Genomic DNA, 24,934 nt, shown 5'->3' on the forward strand with positions numbered 1-24,934 from the left:
ATAGCTGTGCTTCCCACTCACAGAAAAATAATCTGTCATTGGGCAATACATTCTTCAAAATGTCTCCAGATACCTATAAATTAGCCTTTATCAACATGCTCTGGGCCAGCGCTGTGTGGCACAGTAGGTTAATCCTCCACCTGTAGCACTGTCATTCCATATGGGCACTGGTTCTAGTCCTGACTGCTGCTCCTCTTCCAGTCCAGCTCTCTGCTATGGCCTGGGCAGTAGTGGAAAATGGCCCAAGTGCTTGGGACCCTGCATCCACATAGGAGACCTGGAAGAAGCTCCTGGCTCCTGGCTTCAGATCAGCTCAGCTCTGGCCATTGCAGCTATTTGGGGAGTGAACCAGCTGACCGAAGACCTTTCACCCTCTCTCTCCTTCTCACTGTCTATAACTCTACCTCTAAAATAAATAAATAAAATCTTTAAAAATCAAAACAAAGAAAAAAATCATATTCTTACTGCTTTCTTGTCTCAGTGGAAGAAACAGTTCTACTATCACAAGTACTAGCCATTTCTCCAGAAATGGTGGAAAGACAGAGAGGGAGAAAAAAGAAAAAGAAGAAAAGGAGAGAGGTAAGGATGGTTAGATGAGGAAGACAGGAAAAGGAAGGGATCCTGAAAAAGCACCGGGGAAAATGAAAGTATTACAAAAACTTAGAAATTTTATTTTATACTTTTATGGTCATATGATATTTACACTGCATATGAAATAACTGCATTGATCTAGTTTGATTATATATTCTAGGGATGGCTTGTAGAATATGCTTTATACCAACTAGGAAAAGAGCTACTATTCTAATGGAATGTTAGATGCTCATGGTCCCATCACAATCCAGGATGAGATTCAATTGCATAGGTAACTATTAATTATGATTTAAATGCCTTTGAATTTCAAAATAAGGGACATAAGAACACAAGTATTCTTTAATACTAAAATCATTTTAATTAAACACTTTTACCTTGAATAGCAACAAAAACTTATCAATATATTAATATAAAGAGAATGCCTGAGAAAAGACTTATTACTAACATGCAAGTAAATTCAAGGAAGAGACTGTCTTATTGATTTCTGACATTATTAGTTTTTCTCATAGTGTTTCTTCTCTGTATTAAATCTCTATGTTCAAACTCCACAAACAGCGATTCAAAGAAATTTTAAACTAGTTCAAGCAACGTCTTTACAGTGACCCCCAGTGGCAATGGAATGAACTATGACTTTTAGAAACCCACATCTCTGAAAACCAAGTTCCATTTAACAGCATGTTCATTTTGTCCACATGCCTTTTGAACTCATTCCTATTTACAAAAATAATCAAGTTTTATAGGCATATAATTCACATTTAAGTTCTAAATATACTCTCTTCTCTTTCACAGTAAATTTCATAATTCAGGCTATTTTATTTTCCAAATTAAAAGAGCATATCAGAGAATATGTACTTTCATAAAAGTTATTTAAGGCCTGAAAGATGAATTCCTTTGTTGATGTCTTATTTTCAATTATAAAAACAATTCAACTTCTTTTTCAACCTTGGTGTTTTTCCTCTATACTTGAGCTTCCCCATGTATCAACAGATAGATGTTGTACACTCTTTGCAAATAGGCTGTGTTTTATCAAGACTTAACAAGCTTATTTTAATTATATATGCATGAAATTCCTAAAATGCAAATATTTTCATACAATGCAAAATAACAACATGCATTTGAAATGTGCTTGTGAGTCTCAGACTTCAGAGCATAATATTATGATAATATTTTCCATATACTCTATCTAAACAAGATTGTAAAGCCATGCGTATTTGTAGGCCCTACTTTCTTCATATCAGACATGTTTTTCCTTAGTCAACTTAATATCTAGGAAATGCTCAATTTAAAAGATGGATGAACTAAACACAACTCACGGATAAAAAGTTTTACAAATACCATAGGCCTTTTGGTTTTACTCCCTTTTCTTAACACTTTACTCATTTAAAAAAAAAGAAACTGATTTTATGAATCTCAATCATGTTACAAATAATCTAAAAAATCCCCTAAGAAGGCAAAACATGACTACTATGAGATAAACACTGTTACTTCTACTTAAAGAATAAGACCTTCATATATATTTAATTTTTAAATTAACATTAACTTGGATTTATGCTCTCAATGCAATTATTCAACACTCATTGAGGTTATCTTTTACTCAATAATTAAGCTAAGAATTTCAAGGTAAAATGAGAATATAACTGAGGAGAAAGAACAGGTGCAGAGGAAGAAACAGACACAATGCCCAGAAAATAGGTTTTCCCCATGAACTGCTCATTTACTTGTAGTTTATAAACATAATGATTATGAGTAATGACTTAAAGTTGCCTGATGCTTCAGGCTGCTGTCTGGCTCTGCAGCAATTCCAGCATTTCCATGCCAGACATAGAAGTGGATGTCTGCTAAATACTGGCAAAGATCAATGAGCATCAGTTTACATCACTCATGGAATTCAACTTGCTCCAGATTCAAAAGGATGACATAAAAATACAAAACTTTGCACAAACAGGTAGGAACACCCCTCCATAAAACAAGAAGTCTGCCTCCAACATAGTGGTCAATTCTGGACCAATTCACAAATGCCATCGCAAAAGAAAACCCTGCCCTTTTTCTCAGCCAGGGGTCTAACCTTCCTCTTGGGATGACTTTATACTCCAGGAAGACCTCTGGTCACGCTGAATTTAGAAATGAAATTCATCTTCTGTGAAATAAATCACCATGGAAGGAATTTGCAGACATATTTGCCTCCCTAGTGTGGTCTCTGAAGAGCTCTCTATTGTAGACAACAAGCTTGATGGGTAATGTTGAAATACTGCTGTGTCCTGAAGATAAAAGGCACAATGACAGTCTTTGTGGGTAATGAACTCTTGCTCAAGTAATAAATCAACACCACCATGGACTCCTTTGCTTTCCATATAGAAAATGTGAGTGTATCTTCATGATGAACTGCTCAGTTAAGGTATAGCAGTACCTATAAAACATGCACATGTCAGTGACTGCTAGCCACAGTTAATGGCAGTGTAAACACACTGCCTTCTTATGTGACCATTAGAATTATCAGGATATGTGGCTATCAAGCTATCATAAATAAACCCAATATAATAGAAGCTATTTACCCATCAATTAGTGTACCCACTAATTTCATCTGTAGCATGTCATCTGTCTTTCTACCTGTTAAAAAAGAATAATAATCCAATCTTCTCCCATCTATCTATGGTTAGGACTCTCAAAGTGCCTTTTATCTCATCCCTACTCTCCTAAATCAAGGATTTTTCTCACCTATTAATCCTGGTTTTATCCTATACTTCTGCATTTGTCCCATCTCTGTCTCCTAGCACCAATCTTATCACTTTTCAAGGTTGTTGCCTTCAGCACACAAATATGTTATAATGGCTAGTGTCCCATTTTCCTGCTCCCCTCTAAAGGAAAATCTGAAATAGTGGTCTGTAATCCCTGTCCCCAAAAGTCATCAACGATTTTCATGGGCCAAATTCAACAGTCAATTCACCCTCATCTCCAGATGAGACCATTAAAATCTTGTTTAGACACAAAATTTGAAGGTAATGAAAACATACTCAATTCAAGATTGTTTTCTTCCTATTTACAACTGAAAATTCCAGCAAGCAATGGAAAGGATCGTGGGCTAAGAATACAAGTGCTTAAATGGATGCAGCTTTCCAGTGTTGTCTTGGTTCCTCACAGAGGAACACTTTAAGCATGAAACTGAATAGAGTCTGTGAGGACTGGGGAAAATTGCTAAGCTAGGAAGACAAAGAAATACTAGTGCATGCCTTTTACAGCTTTAGATTAGGTGCAAATCACTTCATTACAATGTGAGAGGAATCTCATTACTCTACAGTTACCAACTCATGTTTTCCAGTGCTGACTGTGCTAAGGAACTTCTTCACAGTTTCTTTCTTTTGTGTGTGTGTGTGTTTTTTTAAGATTTCATTTATTCATTCGAGAGGCAGAGTTACAGACAGAGAGAGGGAAAGATAAAGAGAAAGGTCTTCTATCTTCTAGTTCCCTCCCCAAATGGCCACAACTGGAGCTGGGCCAATCCAAAGCCAGGAGCCAGGAGCTTCTTCTTCCGGGTCTCCCACATGGGTGCACGGTCCCAAGAACTTGGGCCATCTTCCACTGCTCTCCCAGGCCATAAGCAGAGAGCTGGATCAGAAGAGGAACAGCCAGAACTAGAACTGCACCCATAGGGGCATAGGGGATGCCAGCACTGCAGGCAGAGGCTTAGCCTACCATGCCACAGTGCCGGCCGTCCTCACAGTTTCTGAGCAGTAGGCCTAGTTGTCTTCCCACAGCACCCTCTTTGATCTCTTAGCAACATTTGGCATTACTGATCACAATGTCCTTCTTGAAACCTTCCATCCTTTGGCTTCTAGAATATCATACTCATTTAGTTCTCTACTACTTTTCTGTCATCTTTGCTTTTTCTCCTCCTATTCATCATTACTACTAAAACATTGGAGAGCCCCAGGTTCTTTCTCTGGTCCTCTTCCCTGTCTACATTCATCTCCTAAGTGATCTCAACTTAACTAGTCTCAAGATTCTAGATACCACCTGAATTAATTTCCAAGGGCTCTCATAGCAAATTACCACAATCTGATGGCTTTAAATAATAGGAATTTGTTTTCTCACAACTCTGGAAGCCAAAAGTACAAAATAATGGTGCCAAAAATGCCACACTCAAACCTCCAAAAGCTCCTGGCTTTCCTTGGATTGGGGAAGTAAAATTCGATCTCTGTCTCCATCTTCACATGCCTTTCTTCCCTGTCTGTGTGACCCCATTGTCCCTCTCTTTTCCTTTATAAAGAAATCTACCATTGGATTTTATGGTCCATTCTAACACCAGGATTGCCTCAGCCCAAGATCCTTAACTTAGCCACATATGCAAAGACTCCTTCCAACTAAGAGCACAGTAACAAGTGATGAGGAGTGTTTAGGACTCAGACATATCTTCTGAGGGGACACAATTCAACCTACTCTACCACTAGAGACTGATAACTTGAGATTTATAATTCCAGCTTGAAACTTTATCCTGAATTCCTGTCCCTTATATCTAACATAAGCAATTAGCTGTTTAATCAAATCATCTCAAGTTTTACACATCCAAAATAGAATCCTCTAATCCAAAATATAACCCTCTTAATATTTTCCTATTCTAATATTCCCAATCTCAGTAAGTGGTATCACCATTTAATCTGTTTCTTTGATTAGAACCTTTGCAGTCATGTTGGACCTGTTTCTTCTTACACACACAAAGCAAACCATCAGTAAATTCTATCAGCTCTATTTTCACAAAATAACTTCCCTCAGTACCATTACTCTCTTGTTCCAAACCAAATTAGCTCTCTCCCTGCTTGGCCTTCTTGATAAAATAACCTAACTGGTCTGCCTATATTCATGCACCTTTCTTCTCACAGCAGCCATACTCACCTATGAAGACATAAATCAGATCTCATCTCTCTAACCTCAAAACCCTCCAGTGACTGTGCATCCCACTTTTTTAAAAAAAAAAATTATTTATTTATTTATTTATTTATTTGAAAGGCAGAGTTACAGAGAGGCAGAGAGAGAGAGAGAGAGAGGGAGAGAGAGAGAGAGAGAGAGAGAGGCCTTCCATTCACTGGTTCACCCCTGCAAATGGACACAACAGCTGGAGCTGCACCAATCTGAAACCAGGAGCCTGGAGCATCTTCCAGGTCTCCCAAGTGGGTGCAGGGCCCAAGTACCTGGGCCATCTTCCACTGCTTTTCCAGGCCATAGCTAGGAGTTAGATCAGAAGTGGATCAGCTGGGACTCAAACTGGTACCTGCTGGCACTGCAGGCAGCAGCTTTACCCACTACACTACAGCACTGGCCCTGCATCCCACATTTAACAAGATATAAAGTATTTTTCATGGCTTAGAAGACCCCACATGATCTGGGCTCTGCCTATCTATCCAATTATACTACTTATCATTCTCTTCTCACTGGGATGCAATCTCAATGGACTCCTTGCTATTTTTCAACATGCCAAGTTCCACTTCCAGTCACTTGTGATTGCCTGGAATGCTCTAGCTCCAGATACACACAGGGCTGATTCCTTCACTTCATCAGTTCTCTGTTCAGATGCTGACTTCTTAGACGACCTTTCTGAAATAGCAGTCCCTCTTCTCTTATCCTGTTTCACTTTTCTTCATAGCACTGACATTAAACAATTGAAGGTGAGTCCTGTGGCTTATATTTGATCAAGGATCTAAAACCAATTCCTGGAGCAAGGACAGTCTATTCAACAAATGGTGCTGGGAAAACTGGATCTCCACATGCAGAAGCATGAAGAAAGACCCCTACCTTACACCTTACACAAAAATCCACTCAACATGGATTAAAGATCTAAATCTATGACTTAACGCCACCAAATTATTAGAGAACAACAAAAACCCTGCAAGATACAGGCACAGGCAAAGACTTCATTGAAAAGACCCCGAAGGCATAGGCAGTCAAAGCCAAAATTAAGAATTGGGATTATATCAAATTGAGAAGTTTCTGTACTGCAAAAGAAATCCAAATGGCCAACAGATACATGAAAAAATGTTCAGGATCACTAGCCGACAGGGAAATGCAAATCAAAATCACAATGAGGTTTCACCTCACCCCGGTGAGACTGGCTCACATACAGAAATCTACCAACAACAGATGCTGGCGAGGATGTGGGGAAAAAGGCACACTAACCCACTGTTGGTGGGAATGCAAACTGGTAAAGCCACTATGGAAAACAGTTTGGAGATTCCTCAGAAACCTGAATATAACCCTACCATGCAACCCAGCCATCCCACTCTTTGGAGTTTACCCAAAGGAAAGTAAATTGGCAAACAAAAGAGCTGTCTGCACCTCAGTGTTTATTGCAGCTCAATTCACAATAGCCAAGACAGGGAATCAACCTTAATTCCATCAATTATTATTAGCAGACACTGGTCTTATTTATGTGATCCTTTTGACATTTAATCCTATCTTTATTATCAATTATGAACTTAAACTGATCACTTTAACTAGTAAGATGGCATTGGCACCTGCCAAGTAATGGGATTTGGAGCTAGCTCTACCATTACGGGTAAGTCTGAGTGAACGTGTGCCGAACTGTACATCTCTTCCCTTTCTTATTCCCACTCTTATATTTAATAAGGGTCAATTTTCAGTTGGATTTAAACTCCTCAGAATAATTGTGTGTTAATTAAAGAGTTCAACCAATGGTATTAAGTAGAAAAAGAAAATACTAAAAAGAATAAAATAGTAAGCTGTTCCTCGACAGTCAGGACAAGGTCTGATCAAGTCATTGTTTCTCATAGTGTCAGTTTCACTTCTACAGGCTTCCTTTTATATGCTCAGTTGGTTGTCACAGATCAGGGAGAACATATATTAGTCCCTTTCGGACTGGCTTATTTCACTTAGCATGATGTTTTCCAGATTCCTCCATTTTGTTGCAAATGACTGGATTTCATTTTTTTTTTACTGCTGTATAGTATTCTATAGAATACATACCTCATAATTTCTTTATCCAGTCTACTGTTGATGGGCATTTAGTTTGAGTCTATGTCTTAGCTATTCTGAATTGAGCTGCAATAAACACTGAGGTGCAGATAGCTCTTTTATTTACCAATTTAATTTCCCTTGGGTAAATTCCAAGGAATAGGATGGCTGGGTCATGTGGTAGGGCTATGTTCAGGTTTCTGAGGAATCTCCAAACTGTCTTCCATAGTGGCTTTACCAGTTCGCATTCTCACCAATAGTGAGTGCCTTTTTCCCCACATCCTTGCCAGCATGCAACAGAAAAATTCTAAAGCAAAATCTAATTCAAGGTAACTTTCATAGTGTTTCGTCATGTATAGGACCACAGAATGTCATCATGAAGGTTTCAAATAGAGCAGGTATGAGAGAGATAGATGATATCATGGAAAAAAATGAGCACTATCAGCATCTGAGACAGGGGCCTCAATTGCTTCTGCCCCTACCAGCTGTTTATGAGTGAACTGCATAACCTCTAAGCTTACCCTATACAAGCTTGGCATGCTGCCAGCTGGCTAGCATATTTGGGATGATACCATATGACACACAGTGTTGTTACACAACTTATTGTAGTAGAATTAACAAATGCTGTTGTGCAAATCATGTCTCTTAAAATATGAAAATCTTCATTTCATAAAACTGATAAACTGGGGACTTTTATAGCTTCACACATAAGAGGCCATGTAAATAAACATTTTAGTTTTTAAAATTGCATGTAGTAAAGAAAACAACCAGAAATACGAACTGAGTACCTACATAGTTTAGTGTCCTACTAAGTAGTCTAGCATGTGGAATTTACACAACTGACCATGAGCACTTTATTGGCTCAACAGATGCCTCACTAATGTCTGCTGAATAATAAATTAATTAACTAACCAAAGAAATGACTCAATTGTTAGTGTTTATGAGAAAGAATTATAAATAGCTGGGGGAAGTATTTCTTCTATAAACCAATCAACCCTAGGACTGGTGTTTGGTACAGAGGTGAGTATGCCACTTTAGATGTCCAGATTCCATATTGGAGTGCCTGGAATTGAGTCCTAATTCCACTTCCCATTCCAGCTCCCTGCTATATCATTTCCTATGAGGCAATAGTTGATGGCTTGGGTCCCTGGGTCCCTGATATCCACATAGGAAACCTAGATTGACTTTGTGGCTCCCAATTTCAGCCTGGTCCTGCCCTGGCTGTTCAGGCATTTGGAGAGTAAACCAGTGGGAAAGATCTCTCTCTCTCTCTGCTGCCCTCCCTCTTTGTCTCTGCCTTTCAAATAAATTTTTTTAAAAAATTTAAAGAAGGTATTCAGTTCTGTCAAGAATCTAGTCTACCTCCCCACCCCTTACTCTCAATCTGTGAGCAGCAAATAGTATAAGGCTTGAAATACATCAAGTTGAGCTAAGGTCAATCAGTCCTCCTTCCATCTTACTCTGGCCCCAACCTACCATTAAGGCCTCTTTCAACTGCAGTTAATCTAGAAATTTGCAGCTGAGTTTGAAATCATTTTTATTTTTATGACACATTATTAAAATATTTAAAATAATTCTATTCCAATGCTATTTTTGTGTTATCAAGCATCATTATTCACATTGGTAAGGGCAGCAGTTTGAATTACAGAATATTATAGATTGTTTTAAAGACAAATTTGTTAAACCACAAATTATATGCAATAATAAAATAACAAATCCTAGTAGTTTTTCCTTTGAATATTTTTAAGAGAGAAATAATTGCTAGCATTTGGTTTGCCATTAAGAGTTAGAGTTATCTTTAATTATCATTCTGTTTATAATAATTTATCTCTTACCCTTTAAGGTAAAGTTTATTATAATTTCATTTCATTTTAGAGATGAGGCAATAATGTTCAAAGACGTTAAATAATCTTCCAAGCCCTGTGATCTTTTATCTATCTACATTATTTCATATGGCAACTCATAGAGGAGTGGTCTGACGAAGTGGAAAGAACACGAGATCATAACACTGTGTGGTTGCAGGTAGGTTTGTCAATCATTCTGTTTATCACCTGGATAAACTTCCTCACCCCAAAGTAGAGCCTTACCTCACACACGTTCAGGATTGTGGTGAAACTAAAGCAGACCATTTTGAAAAGTTGAGACCACTATACTCTGAAACTATATGCAAAACATAATATCGTTATGATGGCTATGAGTTTGACATTTCAAACAGTACAGCCATTCTCCCTTGAAATTTTATTTAAAATCCTTACTCAGAAAATCATTTTTTACAAATGATGTAAAAGATAAGCCTAAGTTTTGCCTAGTCACAAAATTGTGATAGTCTACATATCCTGGGAGAATAATTTCATCATGAAACTTATTTTTATTTTTTATTTTTTGACAGGCAGAGTGGACAGTGAGAGAGAGAGACAGAGAGAAAGGTCTTCCTTTGCCGTTGGTTCACCCTCCAATGGCCGCCGCGGCCGGCGTGCTGCAGCCGGCGCACCGCGCTGATCCGATGGCAGGAGCCAGGTACTTCTCCTGGTCTCCCATGCTGGTGCAGGGCCCAAGCACTTGGGCCATCCTCCACTGCACTCCCTGTCCACAGCAGAGAGCTGGCCTGGAAGAGGAGCAACCGGGACAGAATCCGGCGCCCCGACGGGGACTAGAACCCGGTGTGCCGGCGCCACTAGGCGGAGGATTAGCCTAGTGAGCCGCGGCGCCGGCCATGAAACTTATTTTAAAATAAACATATCCCAGCATTATCATAATATTAATAGTTATTTATTTTAGAGAATTTTTCCTTTTGAGTATCATTATGCAAATAATTTATAATTGATTTACCAACATGAACTTCCTTCCCAAGTCTATATTCAAATAAAACCAAATAAAACTTAGGTGAAAATGGCCCATGAGTAATAGACTTAATGTAGTAGAAAGTAGCTACTACTTAAAATAGATAACATCTCAGCAAACTGTATAATTATGTACGCTGGTAGATAAGATTGTAATCCAAACATTCTTGAATAATTCATCCTAATCTATTATCTAAATAGGTCATCCTTCTTTAGCCAAGGGCAAAATTTCAGAAAAAGATAAATGAAGTGGCAGGAACAGGCCACTTGCACAGCCAGCCAAATCAGCCCTGAAGATCAGTGGGAACAGATGTCATAACCAGAATGCCCTCACCATCTGAATTCAATGACTGTTATATGGAAAGTTTCTGTTGACTACAGTTGTATGAGGTCAGAATAAGACACATCAGTGTAAATGCTGGAATAAATACCTCTGAAAAAGCCACTTCTCCATAAAGTCAGTGAGAAAGAACATGGGAAAAATTGTCATAATCAACATTTTTCAAAAGTTGGAAAATCAGCTGAAGGCTGGTATTAATACTATGGGGCATTTACTCAAGAAAAACAGCTGAGTCTCAGCAATAATGATAATCTGTGTGGTGTTTGAATTTTCCTCATTCCCATTCTGCCTCCTCAGTGCTACAGTAGCCTTAAAATCCAAAACCCTCACAATAATGAGGAAAATCAGCATTCTAGCAACCCCTGGAAGGGAAAGAGCTGGGCTGAGAAACACCAAAAATGTCATTTTCAGAGAATTATAATTATTTAACTGCCTCGCATTTCCCTAAAACCTTCCATTCAAAGAGCTTCTCTTTATTTGACCTGACTCAGAGCTTACTCAGTGTGAACAGCCTCTTTCCTCAGGAAGCATTTGTCAGAAACAATCAGTGGCTATTATTTAATACCTCAGCTGCCTTAGGCAGCGATAACAGTTGGGAGGGGGAAAAGAAGCTGACCTAATGTAAAAGGAAAACCTCTGGAATGAGAGGGCCACATAGGCCTTTGGAAATTTGCACACTCATGTCTAGGCTTTACACATGCTTAGAAAAGAGTTCAGAAGACCCCACACTGAGGCCAGGCCCCCAGATGCAAATAGTTCCAGTAGACACTGAGAAAAGGCTTATTGGCTCTGGTAATTTAAGGAAATCATCTAATCATTAGCTGACCACTAAGAAAACTGAGCAAAGACTTAAGTAGCCACAAACTATGAAGAAAAGACTTACAAGAATTCATTCAGGAAAATTACCAACCATACAAATAGCAATAGCCAAGGCAGCAACAAGAGCAAAAAGCAACAAAAACAAATCTTAGAAGACAGAAATCTGAGCATTGCCACAAGTTATACACATACACACACACATACAAGATATGCAAAGAAAGTATGGTCCATACACAAGAAAATAAGTAGTCAATAGGAACTGTTGAAACCCAATCATTGAAATTGATAGACTTTATAATATTTTTTGGATTTTTATTTATTTATTTGAGAGGCCTGCTTTCCCAGGCCATAGCAGAGAGCTGGATTGGAACAGGAGCAGCCAAGACACGAGCCAGTGTCCATATGGGATGCCAGCACTGCAGGCAGAGGCTTAGCCCATTATGCCACAGCATCAGCCCAGACAGACTTTAAATCAGCTATTTTAAATATGTTCAAAGAACCAAAGGATACCATATCTAAAGAACTAAAAGAAAGTATGGCAAGGATGTTTCACTAAATATAGAATATCAGCAGAAACAAAAGTCATTTTTTAAAAAAGGAACCAAATAAAAATTCTAGATATAAAAATCAAAATAATGGGGCTGGCATTATGGCACAGAGGGATAAGCCATCACCTGCAATGTTGACATCCGATATGAGTACGGAGTTGGGTTTCAGCTACTTCACTTCTGAACCAGCTACCTGCTAATGTACATAGAAAGGCAGCAGAAGATGGCCCAAGTGCTTGGGCCCCTGTCACCCATGTGAGAAACCTGCTTAGAACTCCAGGCTCTTTCTGTTACAGCCATTTGGGGAGTGAACCAGTGGGTGAAAGATTCTTTCTCTCTCTCTCTCTCTCTCTCTCTCTCTCTCTCTCTCTCTCTCTCTCTTTTTCCTATCTCTCTCCAACCCTAACTCTACCTTTCAAATAAATAAATTCTTTTAAAATCCAAGTAACAGAAATAAATTCTTCACTAGAGAGATTCAACAGCATATCTAAGCAGGCAGAAAGAATCAGAAAAGTTGAATATAGGTCAGCTAAAAATTTTCCTTCCAAACTGAGGAAAGGAAAGAAAAATACTAGCTAATTGAATCCAACAACACATCAGAAAGATCATTCACCTGGATCAAGTGAGACTTATCTCTGGTATGCAGGGATGATTCAACATATGCAAATTAATAAATGTGATATATCATATAAAAATTGAAGAATAAATACCATGATTATATCAATAGATGCAGAGAAAACATTCGGTAAAATACAAGATCCGTTCATGATAAAAACCTTAAGCAAACTGGGTATAGAATGAACATTCCTCAACATAATCAAGGCAATATACAACAAACTTACAGCAAGCATCATATTGAATGGGGAAAAACTGGAAGCATTTCCATCTTCACCACTGCTATTCAATATAGTTCTGGAAGTTTTAGCCAGAGCCATTAGGAAAGAAAAAGAAATCAAAGGGATACAAATTGAAAAGGAGGAAGTTAAATTATTCCTGTATGCAAATGACATGATCCTATATAGAGAGAAACCAAAAGACTCCACTAAGAAACTACTGGAATTCATAAAAGAGTTTGTAAAGTTGCAGGATATGAGATCAACACAAAAAAATAGCCTTTGTAAACACAGACAATGCCATGACTAAGAAAGAACTTGTAATAGCCATACCATTCCTGTTAGGAAACCATTCATGGAGAAAGTAATAGTAGCGCCATTTGAAACAAAGTAACTGTAGTGCCATTTGAAAGAAAGTAACTGCGAAGTAGCACAGCTTGAAAGAAAAGTAGAAAGGTAACCACCCTAGCTGTTAAGATTTGAAAACCGACCGCCTAATTAGACAGCCTAACCACAAACTGTTGTTGCCCTGACTACGGGACCCTGGGTGGTCAGAATGTGGGTGGGGCTAGCCTCTAGAAACTGTATATAAGGGGACCCTCAGATGCTGTAAACCAGAGGTTGCTCAGCCTCTCTCCCCAGTCCGTAGTGCCTAGTGCCCGCGGGGAGAAGCTCCTGGTCCGTAGTGCCTAGTGTCCGCAGGAGTAGGCTTGAGCGATCTCTCCTCCTAGTTGCCTAGAGTATCAATAAAGTGTGTTTAGCTTGACCTTCCTCAGTCTCCTCGACCCTTCCTTCACCATAACCCGGCCAGTTCCCGAAGGGGGAGATCCTGACAATTCCCAATAGTTTAAAAAAAAAAATTTAAATAACTTGAAATAAATTTAGTCAAGGAGTTTAAAGATCTCTAGACTGAAATTTTTAAAACACTAAAAAAAAAGTAAATAAAATAAAACACAAAAAATGGAGGAATCTTCAATGTTTGTGAATTAGAAAACTTAATATCATCAAAATGTCCATACTACCTAAAGCAATTTCCAGATTCATTGCAATTCAATAAAAATACCAATTCCATTCTTCATAGATCTTGAAAAAAATGATGTTAAAATTCATCTGGAAACACAAGAGACCTAAAACAATCTTAAACAACAAAAATAAAACTGGAGGCATCACAATAGCAGATTTCAAGACATACTACAGGGCAGTTATAATCAAAACAGTCTGGTATTGGCACAAAATAGACATACAGATCAATGGAACAGAATAGAAACCACACAAATCCATACATCTATGACCAACTAATTTTTGACAAAGAAAATAAAATCAATCCCTGAGGAAAGGACAGTCTTCAACAAATGCTGCTTGAAAACTGGATCTCTGCATGCAGAAGTATGAAACAAGACCCCTGCCATACATCTTATACAAAAATCAACTCAAAATGGATCAAGGAGCTAAATCTACAATCTGATACCACCAAATTACTAGAGGAAAACATTGGGGAAACCCTACAAGACTTTGGCATAGGCAAAGACTTCTTGGATAAGACTCCAGAAGCACAGGCAATAAAAGCAAAAATAGAAAAATGGGATTACATTAAGGTAAGAAGAACTGCACTGCAAAGGAAACCCTCAACAAAATGAGGAGGCAACCGACAGAATGGGAGAAAAATATTTGCAAACTAAGCAATTGAGAAAGGATTAATATCCAAATCTATAAAAACTTAAGAAACCCAGCAATAACAAGCAAATAACCCAGTTAAGAGATGGGCAAAGGATATGAACAGGCATTTTTTTTTTCCAAAAAAATGAAATGCAAATGGCCAACAGACAGATGAAAAAATGCTCAGGATCACTAGCCATCAGGGAAATGCAAATCAAAACCACAGTGAGGTTCCACTTTACTCCTGGTAGAATGGCTCTCATACAGGAAAACACACACACACACACACACACACAATAAATGCTGCTGAGGATGTGGGGGAAAGATTCCCCAATCCACAGTTGGTGGGAATGTAAACTAGTACAACCATTATGGAACACAGGATCTGAAATCTGAAAACAGATCTACCATATGACCCAGCCATCCCACTCCTGGGAATTCACCCAAATGAAATGAAATCAGCATATGAAAGAATTATCTGTACCCCATTTTATTACAGCTCAATTCACAACAGCTAAGATATGGAATCAACACAGATGTCCACCAACTGATGACTGGATAAAGAAATTGTTTTATATACACACACACACACACACACACACACACACATATATATATATATAATGGAATACTACTCAGCCAAAAAAAATGCAATCCTTTCAGAAAAAAAAAAAAATGGAAGCAACTGGAAACCATTATGTTTAGTGAAATAAGTCAGTTTAGCCCCCAAAAGACAAATATTATGTTTTGCCTGATCTGCAGTAATTAAAAGAACAAAAAATATAACGTATGTGAGTGAAATTGATATTTTGGGATAATTGTTTACAGCTCTTGTCTATACTGTTGAGGACCAGTGTGTTTACTTTCTTCTTAGTATTTGTTGAATTCTTTACTTAGTAAGGGGTTAAGCTTATGATTATAAAATAAACTGAAAATATGTCATTGTAAAAATTAAAAGAAAAAATAAGAAATTAAGGAGTAGGGAAAGTAGGAGCATGGATAGCAAGGAGGGTAGAATGGAAGTATCACTATGTCCCTAAACCCGTATATATAAAATACATGTTCATCTTACATTAATAAAAATTTTTAAAAGAATGTGAAAATAAACTACTCTAAAAAAGAAAGAATTCCTAAAACTTTTTCATATTTAATAAAAATATTAGTTTGTACAACCAAGAAGTTCGACAATCTTCAAGTAGGATAAGCTCAACAAGATCCACACCTACACACACAATAATCAAAGTATCAAAGACAGGGAGAATCATGAAAACAGCAAGAGAAAAAAGATTCATCATGTTCAAAGGGTCCTCAAAGAGATTAATGCTGAATTTTGGCCAGGGAAACCAGAAGGTAATGGAAAGACACACTCAAAGTGGTAAAATAGAAAGACTGTCAATTAAGAGTTCTCCTTTAAAAATTAAGTTAAGAAATCCTCAGGTAAATGAAAACATAGAATACTGTACTTTATGATGTGCCTATAAGAAATACTGATGACAGTGCTTCAGGCAGAAATGAAAGGACACCAAACAGTAACTCAAATCTCCACATGAAATAAAGAACATTAACAAAGATAATGAAGTAATTAAATATAATAGACAGAATAAATGTACTTGTTCATTTGATTGTAATTCTTTTTTCCCAAGTTGATATAGATTCAAACTAGATAGTTCCAAATTAAGATGTCAATTTTAATCCTAGAGCCACCACTAGGAAAATAACTTCAAAATAACAAAATATATGATAAGGGAATTAAACTAGAAGATGGACATTTAACACAAAAAACAGCAATGAGAAAAAAACTTGCAAGAGATACACAAAACAAATAGTAAAATAACAAACACAAATTCTACCTTATCATTAAGGTAGACATTAAGTGTAAACAAATTAAAGACTCCAAAAGACAGATCCTGGCAGAATATATTTTAAAAAACAAACACGTGATCCTACTATATGCTGTCTGTAAGATATATGTTTTATATTCAAAACAAAAGCAAGTTGAAAGTAAAGGATAGAAAAGGATATACCAAGCAAACAGTAATCAAATGAGAGCTGTAGTAGATAAAACATTATCAGATGAAATGCACTTTAAGTCAAAAATTGTTACTATAGACAAAGGACATTTTATAGTGACAAGTCAAGAAGACATAAGAATTATAAGTATAAAATGCACTTAAAAATCTCCAAAAGAAATACAGCAAAAACTGACACAGTTGAAGGAAAAATTAGATCGCCCATCAACAATTTGGAGATGTCAATACCCTATTTTCAATAATGGAATAACCAGACAGATCAACAAGAAAAAAGAACACCCAAACAATACAAATCAACTAGACCTAACAAGCATCTATAGAATACTTCCCCAACAGCAGCAGAATATACATTTTTCTGAAATCCACATAGAACAGCTGTTGGGCATAAAAGTTTGAATAAGTTCAAAAGTATTGAAATGATGCAGAGTATGACCTCTGACCACAGTGAGATGTAATTACAAATCAATAACAGAATGAAATTTGGAAAATTCCTGGATATGTGGAAGGAACTAAGCAAGATGAATATTCCTAAATACACAAAGTTCATGTCCCTGCTTTTATTCCAATTGAAACTGTAAATCTAAGGAAAACCTGCCTTTGAATCAAATACTTGAAACCTTTTCACAGACTAACTAGGCAAACACAAATGGTAAATGAAGATACCTATTTGCCCACCCTAACACACTATAACCCTAAATACCATATGCTAAATAAGTGTTGCACTAGGTCCTGTTTTAGATCTACAGCTCCTTTCTCTTCTCTATTTTAATTTGATTCAACTCTAATTAAAACACACAGCATGAATCCTATTAGTTTGGGCAAAAAATTGCTTTCTTCTTTCAGAGCCTAGTAATTTCCAAGGCCAGCTGAAATCTCAGGATAGATCACCATGCAAACTCTACAGACAGTTTTCAGGGTTTTGAAGTTTGAGAGCTGAAATTAAGATATAAAACAAATAATGAACCTTGAGATGAGCAAGAAACTTCTAGTAACTAACCTAAGAATCATATTGATTCATATTTAACAAATAATGCTGATTAACAGAAGCCCACAAGCAGTGGGCTGGTTCTCCTTAGCACTTGCCATTTAGGAGTTGCTAGACAAGGAAGTGGCACATAATGTCACCAAATTTTTCTGCATTTCCACCAAAGTATCCCACCAGAACATTCAAAAACCTTTTTTTAGGACTCCCATCTATAGAGTATTAAAAACTGGGGTATGGCAGGTTTACCTATAATAGAGAAGCAGTTCTAATGATTCAGAAGAAATTAAGAAATCTCTAAATGGCATCTAATAAAAGCAAGCTTGCAAACAAGCTGGGTCTATGACAGTAAAAATAAAATCTCATTACACTTTCTGGATGCAAATTTGTGGCATACAAGTACATACCTATGACTGGAAGTTAATGCAGTATTTCACATATGCTGTAGCAACACATTATACACACTGGCAATGAGGCTGTGAAGATCAATCCTTTCCTGGAAAACTAACAACTCCTTTCACTAACACTAATTGCTCCTACTTAATGATCTGCAATCATATGAGAGTTATTATTTTAGGTTATAACTGACTCATTTTTCAAAGAGCCTGGGAAATGAGATGTGGTCACTCCCCATTTCCTAAATATACATAAATATGTTAACTCAGTCTTGGGAATCAGCTGCAGACACTTATAGGATATATTAATTGCATAATTTATTTTAGTTTATTTTTCAATAAAATTCATAGTTTATACAAATAAAAGATGTTCCATTAGTTTTTCTTCTACTATTGTGAGTATGTGAGACAGAAGCAACTGCAGCCATCTGGTCAACTCTAAGGAGCATCTAAATGAAAAAGAACCAATTTCAAGGAGGCCTAATTCAAGGAGGACAAAAGAGGAACCTGGGACTTGGTGGCATTATATGTGCTTCTCCATAAAGCTTCATCTGGATTAAGTTTGGATTTTTCAGAAAAGTGATTTTGCTGGACTCATTAAAACTCACTGACGGAAGGACTAGCCCCATCCAGTCCAACGAACATATCTTAGCCTGCTGTGGGACAAGAACTGTGGAGACAGGCATGGTTTAGCAATATCTTTATAGCTAGACTTCAATCCCAGTCCATAATCTGACCCTTCCAAGGCACTGGTGCTGGAAAGGGAGCCTTGGTGATAGTCCTTACTACCTACTTTGCTCCAAGCCCCAGCATAAGGGATGCTGGAGGGAACATCAGGAAGAAACAAACCAGTTCCCACTGCAGAACTCTTCAAGGGTTTGAGAACTGGAACACAAAAGCCAGAGTATAGAAGGAGCTAAACACAGAACCAGCTGAAAGTTCATATAAAACATTGTTAGATATGCACTCTTCCCCAACTTGCACAGCCACACAGCTTCCCTTCCTCAATCTCCACAAAGTACTGAAGATTTACATTCAGTGTAAGTTGAACCAGGAGGATTTTGGTCTCAAGAAGACCTTCAGAAATGCCATGATGAAAGCAGAGGGATTAACTAAAACATTTAGAAGAACTACTCTTCCTACCCCCCATCTCCTCCCTCCTTGCCCTGTCAAATCTATTCTTCCTCTTAGCTCCAATAACAATGGACATCAGGTTTATACAAGACTATAAATGACAACAGAAAAATATTTATAGAATCTAAAAGGTGAGGAAGTCACCTAACCAGATGGTTTGGTCTCAGCCTAAAACCTTATAGGAAAGTCCATCCACTAGTCAATGAATTACATTCATGTACATTATCAGCTCTTTAGAGCTCTACTCTCCTAAAATGAGCAAGCAGCTCTAGATGATCAAGCATTTGAAAAAGGTCTTTAACATCAAAGATAAAGACAAAAATGAACAACTAGAAAAATATGGATATGTAAATATGATATATAAATCACAAAAGGAGAACCTCAAGAGTTCTCATTAAAATCCTTGGAGAAGATATTCTACTTGTGAAACCAGGGGCAGAATGCTATTTTTAACAGTAAGAATAACATTCACAAAATAAGACAATGACATTGGAACTATTAGAAATGAAAAATTAATCAGAGGAGATGATAACATCAAGTAAATCTTGAAAAATAATAGATAAAAGAAGCAAAGAAATGGATGAGAGAGCATAAAGATTTATAAGAAAAAACAATGAGTAATCCAATTGTTCTAACAAGATGATAACAACAATTGTAAATAAAGAAAATAGCGGCAATTGATTATCAAAAAAAGAGAAAACTCCCTAGAATTAAAAAACACGCATCTCCATATTGAAAGGACTTGTTATTAAGTGCCTTCCACAATCACTTCAGACACTGAGGTTCCTGAAGACAATATCAATATTCAGTTGAAAGAAGAAAAGTTAAAACATCAACATAAGGAAGTGACTTTTCTGGATTCTGAAATGCCAACAGCAGATAAATCTGCTTTTGTAATAAAACAAATCTTTGAAAAGTTCACGGAGAAATGCATATTATGAAGAAAACTATATGTGGATTTTGAAAACATCAGTTCCAAATCCCATAAACTTTTTGAGGTACATGCACATGTATTTATCTCAAATAACTATGAGTTAAATATCTTTTGTGCATTTAAAGAGCTTCCTATCTTAAAGAAGCCAAATACACACAGGTAGATCCTCCACGGGTATTATATTCTGATAGCGCTTATAATAAGTAAGGTAGACTGTCTTTATTCTGCTGTACCAGAAGCTTATTTTATTAGAAACATCTATTTTCTTAAATCTCAGTTAATCTTATGTATATAGGTTTTGAATATATTCCCTAATAATATTTTTTTCAATATTTTAAAAACAAAGAATTAAGAACACTAATAGTGGCTAATTTAATTAATAATGAAATCAAGTCATGAGAATATGTGTTAGCATTAAATATACAAACACTCTCCACATTTTAAATTAATTCTCTCTCAGGGATCACACACTCACCTTGAGGATCAACTTCTTTAGCTAGCTTCAGTGCATCTGAGTTTGCAAGATCAGTATTGGCTGGGGTGACAGCCAAAATCAGACAGTTCTCCCTTGTGATGAACTGCATAATCATATCTCTGATCTGATACTCAATATCTGGTGGCTGATCTCCCACAGGTACTTTAGTTATTCCAGGTAGGTCGATCAGGGTTAGATTTAACACTGTAAGAAAAGAATCAAGAGTCTTATACACAGCTTCAATGCTAAAAGAAAACAACAATGCAGAATCACCCGAGCTTCACACATCATGCATGTGAAAGACTCCAACCCAAGTATGCATAGAATACAAAAAGGTTGTGCTAGTTTTCTCTATTTTTGTGATATCATTGTGCTGTAACAAATGATCATTTTAACATAATTTAAAACACACTGACTTGCATGTCTAACAGTTTACTCAGAGAGCTGTCATATCCTAGATGTTGTTAACTGGGGGTTATAACTAAAACACTAACAATAAATACATATATTCCCTGCCAGTCTTGTATATCATCTTCAAATAGTATAAATATTCTCAGAATAAGCTATTGCTTTCCCTTCAAAATCATCATATATTATTTGGAGAAGATTCTTCATGTAGCCTATTGGAAGGCTGTTATAGCCTCCCCTGGTGCTCTGAGTTGAGTGAGTAGATTGTAGGAACAGTTAGGATGTGACTCCATCAAACCTCTCCGTTCACAACAGTGTTGGCACCACGTCCTTTGGGGAGTAATAACTGAGCTTATGTCATTCATGCTCTATTTTAAAAGAAACAGAACTAGGAAAAAAAAAATGGAAACAAGAATTTGTCCAGGGGCTGGTGCTGTGGTGTAGTGGTCTAAGTCTCCACCTGCAGTGCCAGCATCCCATATGGGCACAGTTCTCATCCTGGCTGCTCCTCTTCGATCAGCTCTCTGTTAATGGCTTGGGAAAGCAGTAGAAGATGGTCTGAATGTTTGGGCCCCTGCACCCAGGTGGGAAACCCAGAAGAAGCTCCTGACTTCATAATGAAGGACCGGAGTAACTATGTTTCCAAAAAGTACCTCCATTAGGAGAGGCAGGCCTGACTTCCAGTAAAAGCAGCCTCACTCTGGGGAAACCTAAAGTTACAACGGAAAATCCCCTGGGTCTGACCCAAACAGGAACAGCCACATTTGATCTGGAAGTACCAGAGGTGACCCCAGCCAATCCACCGTTACCCCACACCCCTTGATGACGTAACCTGGCTTTAAAAGAGGCTCCCAAGCACAGCTCCGGGCCTTCCTCTGCCCTCCGCTGAGCGGTTGAGCAGACGGGTCCCTGCTGCAGCTTGTACTTCCGAAATAAACCTTGCTCTTGCATTTTGGTGTGTTCAAGTCTGGCAGCATTCATGGGGATCCGATGATCTGGTCACAACAATAACAACTCAGCTCCGGCCATTGCAATTATTTGGGGAGTAAACCAGCAGATGGATGATCTTTCTCTCTCTCTGTAACTCTACTTATCAAATAAATTAAAAAAATCTTTTTTTAAAAAAATTTATCCTACTAGAAATTGTCAGAACAGAGGCTTTTCCCATCATGTATCATGAATTGCTCATCTAATTTATAAAAGTTTCCATGGATAGTCTGGGTGGAAACACAACCTGAATCCTTGGGAAGAAAATAATTTAAAATATATAGGCCCCTCAAACTGTACTCTATATGTTGTGGGGGGGGGGGTGCAAACTGTTCAAATCTGTGCTCAACATGGAGTTGGTCCTCTGTATATAAAATCAAGCTAAACACTCTGGCCTCAGAATCAGCCCTTAAGGCATTCGTATCATGTGTCTCAAAGATTCTGCAAAGACTGATGACATTAAAACTGGAAAATGTATACCTCTTTCAAATTCTACACATTTCTAACAAACGTAATGGGAATTTCTTTTTTCATTTTTTTTTTTTTTTGACAGAGTGGACAGTGAGAGAGAGAGACAGAGAGAAAGGTCTTCCTTTTTCCGTTGGTTCACCCCCAATGGCCGTTGCGGCCAACGCGCTGTGGCCAGCACACCATGCTGATCCAAAGCCAGGAGCCAAGTGCCTTCCCCCAGTCTCCCATGCAGGCACAGGGCACAAGGACCTGGGCCATCCTCCACTGCACCCCCCAGCCACAGCAGAGAGCTGGACTGGAAGAGGAGCAACCAGGACAGAATCCGGTGCCCCGACCAGGACTAGAACCGGGGTGCCGGCACTGCAGGCGGAGGACCAGCCTATTGAGCCGCGGGGCTGGCCAATGGGAATTTCTAAAATGAGTAACCAAATTCTGATTTTTTAACAAGTCATCTCCTCTTCATAAAGATTCTAAGAGTATTTATGGCAGTATCCAAACATTATCCTAGACCCTACCATTTGTATCCTCTATACAAATAATCCATGTTACTTAATATAATAACATTTTTGAAAGAGTAATTTTACTTACCATGTGGAGAATAAACTCGTAAATTAATGGGTATGGGGGAGATGCCTTTATTCATCCCAGTCACACGATCTGTTTCTGCTTCAATCTCATGGCGAACTTCATCAAAATCTGTAAACTTTTTTCCTTTGCAATGCAGAAATTCACCATATTCTATAAAAAAAAAAAAAAAACAAATTAAAATGATCTAAATTTATGGATTTTGGGCCATAATTTTTGGAGAACAGTATTACTTTAATTTTCAACACATTCAGTGTTGTCTCCTTAGTCATCAAAATAGAACACAGTAGTTCTAAGAGTCACAGTGAATACCATAGAAATATTAAATATTCAAATGCTATCAATACTAAATTTGATAACTTTCAAATAAGCAATTAAGTACTATAAGCAGTTCTTATATTATCTAACCTATAAAATAACTTAAAGATAATTGTGACTGTCTATAGGATAAAACAAACAATAGCTGCTGACTGTCAAAGTGCTAATCTGTACTCAAATGATAGGAAAGGTACAGACAGAAGAGACAGCTTCATACTGCAGTGTTCAAAGAATGGAAGTAGGGATGAACTGACTACTGAAGAATGGGGAGGAGTTCATTCATGAAGGGAGAAGGAACTGTCTTTCAGAAAACCAGAGAATCTTCTTAGCTTCAACAACCCTGGCAGGCTAACTATGTACCTCTGCAGAGATCCATCCATGGATAGGGTACTGAGGCTGTGACCTCTTTGTGGAAAATTCTCATTGGAAAATGTTTCTTTCTACTGGTATGAAATCTTTGTTCTTGACATATTCCCTCAGTCCAGCTTTTGTCCACTGGAGCCATTCAGACAATCTTCCATGTAAAAGTCCAGGGACAAAGATGACTGTCAACCCCCAGAATCCGTGCCCTTGCCAGGCCTCTCTCACCATGCTTCCTTGCTTATCTGACCATTGCTCAGACTACATGGTGGCCAAGACTTCCCTGCACAGCTCAGCTCTTCAGGACCAGAAGAGCCAAAGACTCCTGATATGGGCCAAGGATATTCTGCTTTACTTTACCCAAGAACAGAAATGATCTAGCATTTTGGATGTCAGAATGACAGCTGGAGACAGACTTCATATCTGTGTTTCCTGCCAATGTGGATGGATATAAATATTTTTCTGTTTTTGTTTCTCCATAAAATTAACTACCATTAAAAAAAAAAAGAATTATTTGAGAGAGAGAGAGAATGAAAATCTTCCATCCACTGGTTCACTCCCCTAATGGTAGTAAAGTAAAGGCTGGGACTGGGTCAGGCCAAAGGCAGGAACCCAGCACTCTACCTGGGTATATCCCACATGGGTGGCAGGGGCCCAAGTTCTTGAGGCATGCTGATATTTTCCCCAGGTGCATTAGCAGGGAGCTGGATCAGACGTGGAGCTGCTGAGACTTGAACTGGCACCCATATGGGATTCCAGTATTGTGGGTGGTGGCCCAAAGCACTGCACCACAATGCCAGCCTCCGTGCATTTTCTGAAAAATGGCAAGCTTTAAATCAACTGGGAGTTCATTCTTCTAATGGTGAAAGTGCGCACAACAGTAAGTATTCAACAGGCTGCAGAGATCTTGCCTGAAGAGATAACTGCATCACTTGGCATATTCTTTAACATATTTACCCAGACAGGTGCTATTTTATAACATCATAAATTCCCAGAAGATACAGCCTTAATTTTACTACCCATTCAACCCTTAATCCAGTACCATGTGAACATAAGACTTTAAAGATAAGTGGAAGATTAAATGAGAAAAAAAATAAACATCAGAGGTCAAATTCCACAAATAAGAATAAATAAGAAAAAATGAGTGAGAAATATTTCAGAAGAAATGGAACTGTCTTTTTCAATTTAATATCTTCTGAGGAAATAGACACGTAATGCCTTACGCTGATCACAATTACTCCTGTCATCGAGTTAATAAGCTTCTTATT

The 24,934-nt window shown here is 37.7% G+C and overlaps 1 protein-coding gene across 10 annotated transcripts in view; it reads right to left on the bottom strand.

Moving 5' to 3' along the window:
• DNM3 (dynamin 3) overlaps window positions 1-24,934 on the bottom strand; it is a 624,166-nt gene that overhangs the window by 422,057 nt on the left and 177,175 nt on the right. For all 10 annotated transcript variants that reach the window (XR_016210404.1, XM_089299537.1, XM_089299535.1 and 7 more), the window contains 2 exons: window positions 22,992-23,141; window positions 20,538-20,741 (listed from right to left, as the gene is read on the bottom strand). Coding sequence is in view for 9 of the 10 variants with exons in the window: in XM_089299537.1 (XP_089155663.1) it covers window positions 20,538-20,741; window positions 22,992-23,141 (354 nt within the window). In the remaining variant the exon portion in view is untranslated. The remainder of the gene's footprint in view (window positions 1-20,537; window positions 20,742-22,991; window positions 23,142-24,934) is intronic.

Source organism: Oryctolagus cuniculus, chromosome 7 (genome assembly GCF_051225735.1).
Source record: "Oryctolagus cuniculus isolate XC-2025 breed Fujian yellow rabbit chromosome 7, ASM5122573v1, whole genome shotgun sequence".
NCBI lineage: Eukaryota > Metazoa > Chordata > Mammalia > Lagomorpha > Leporidae > Oryctolagus > Oryctolagus cuniculus.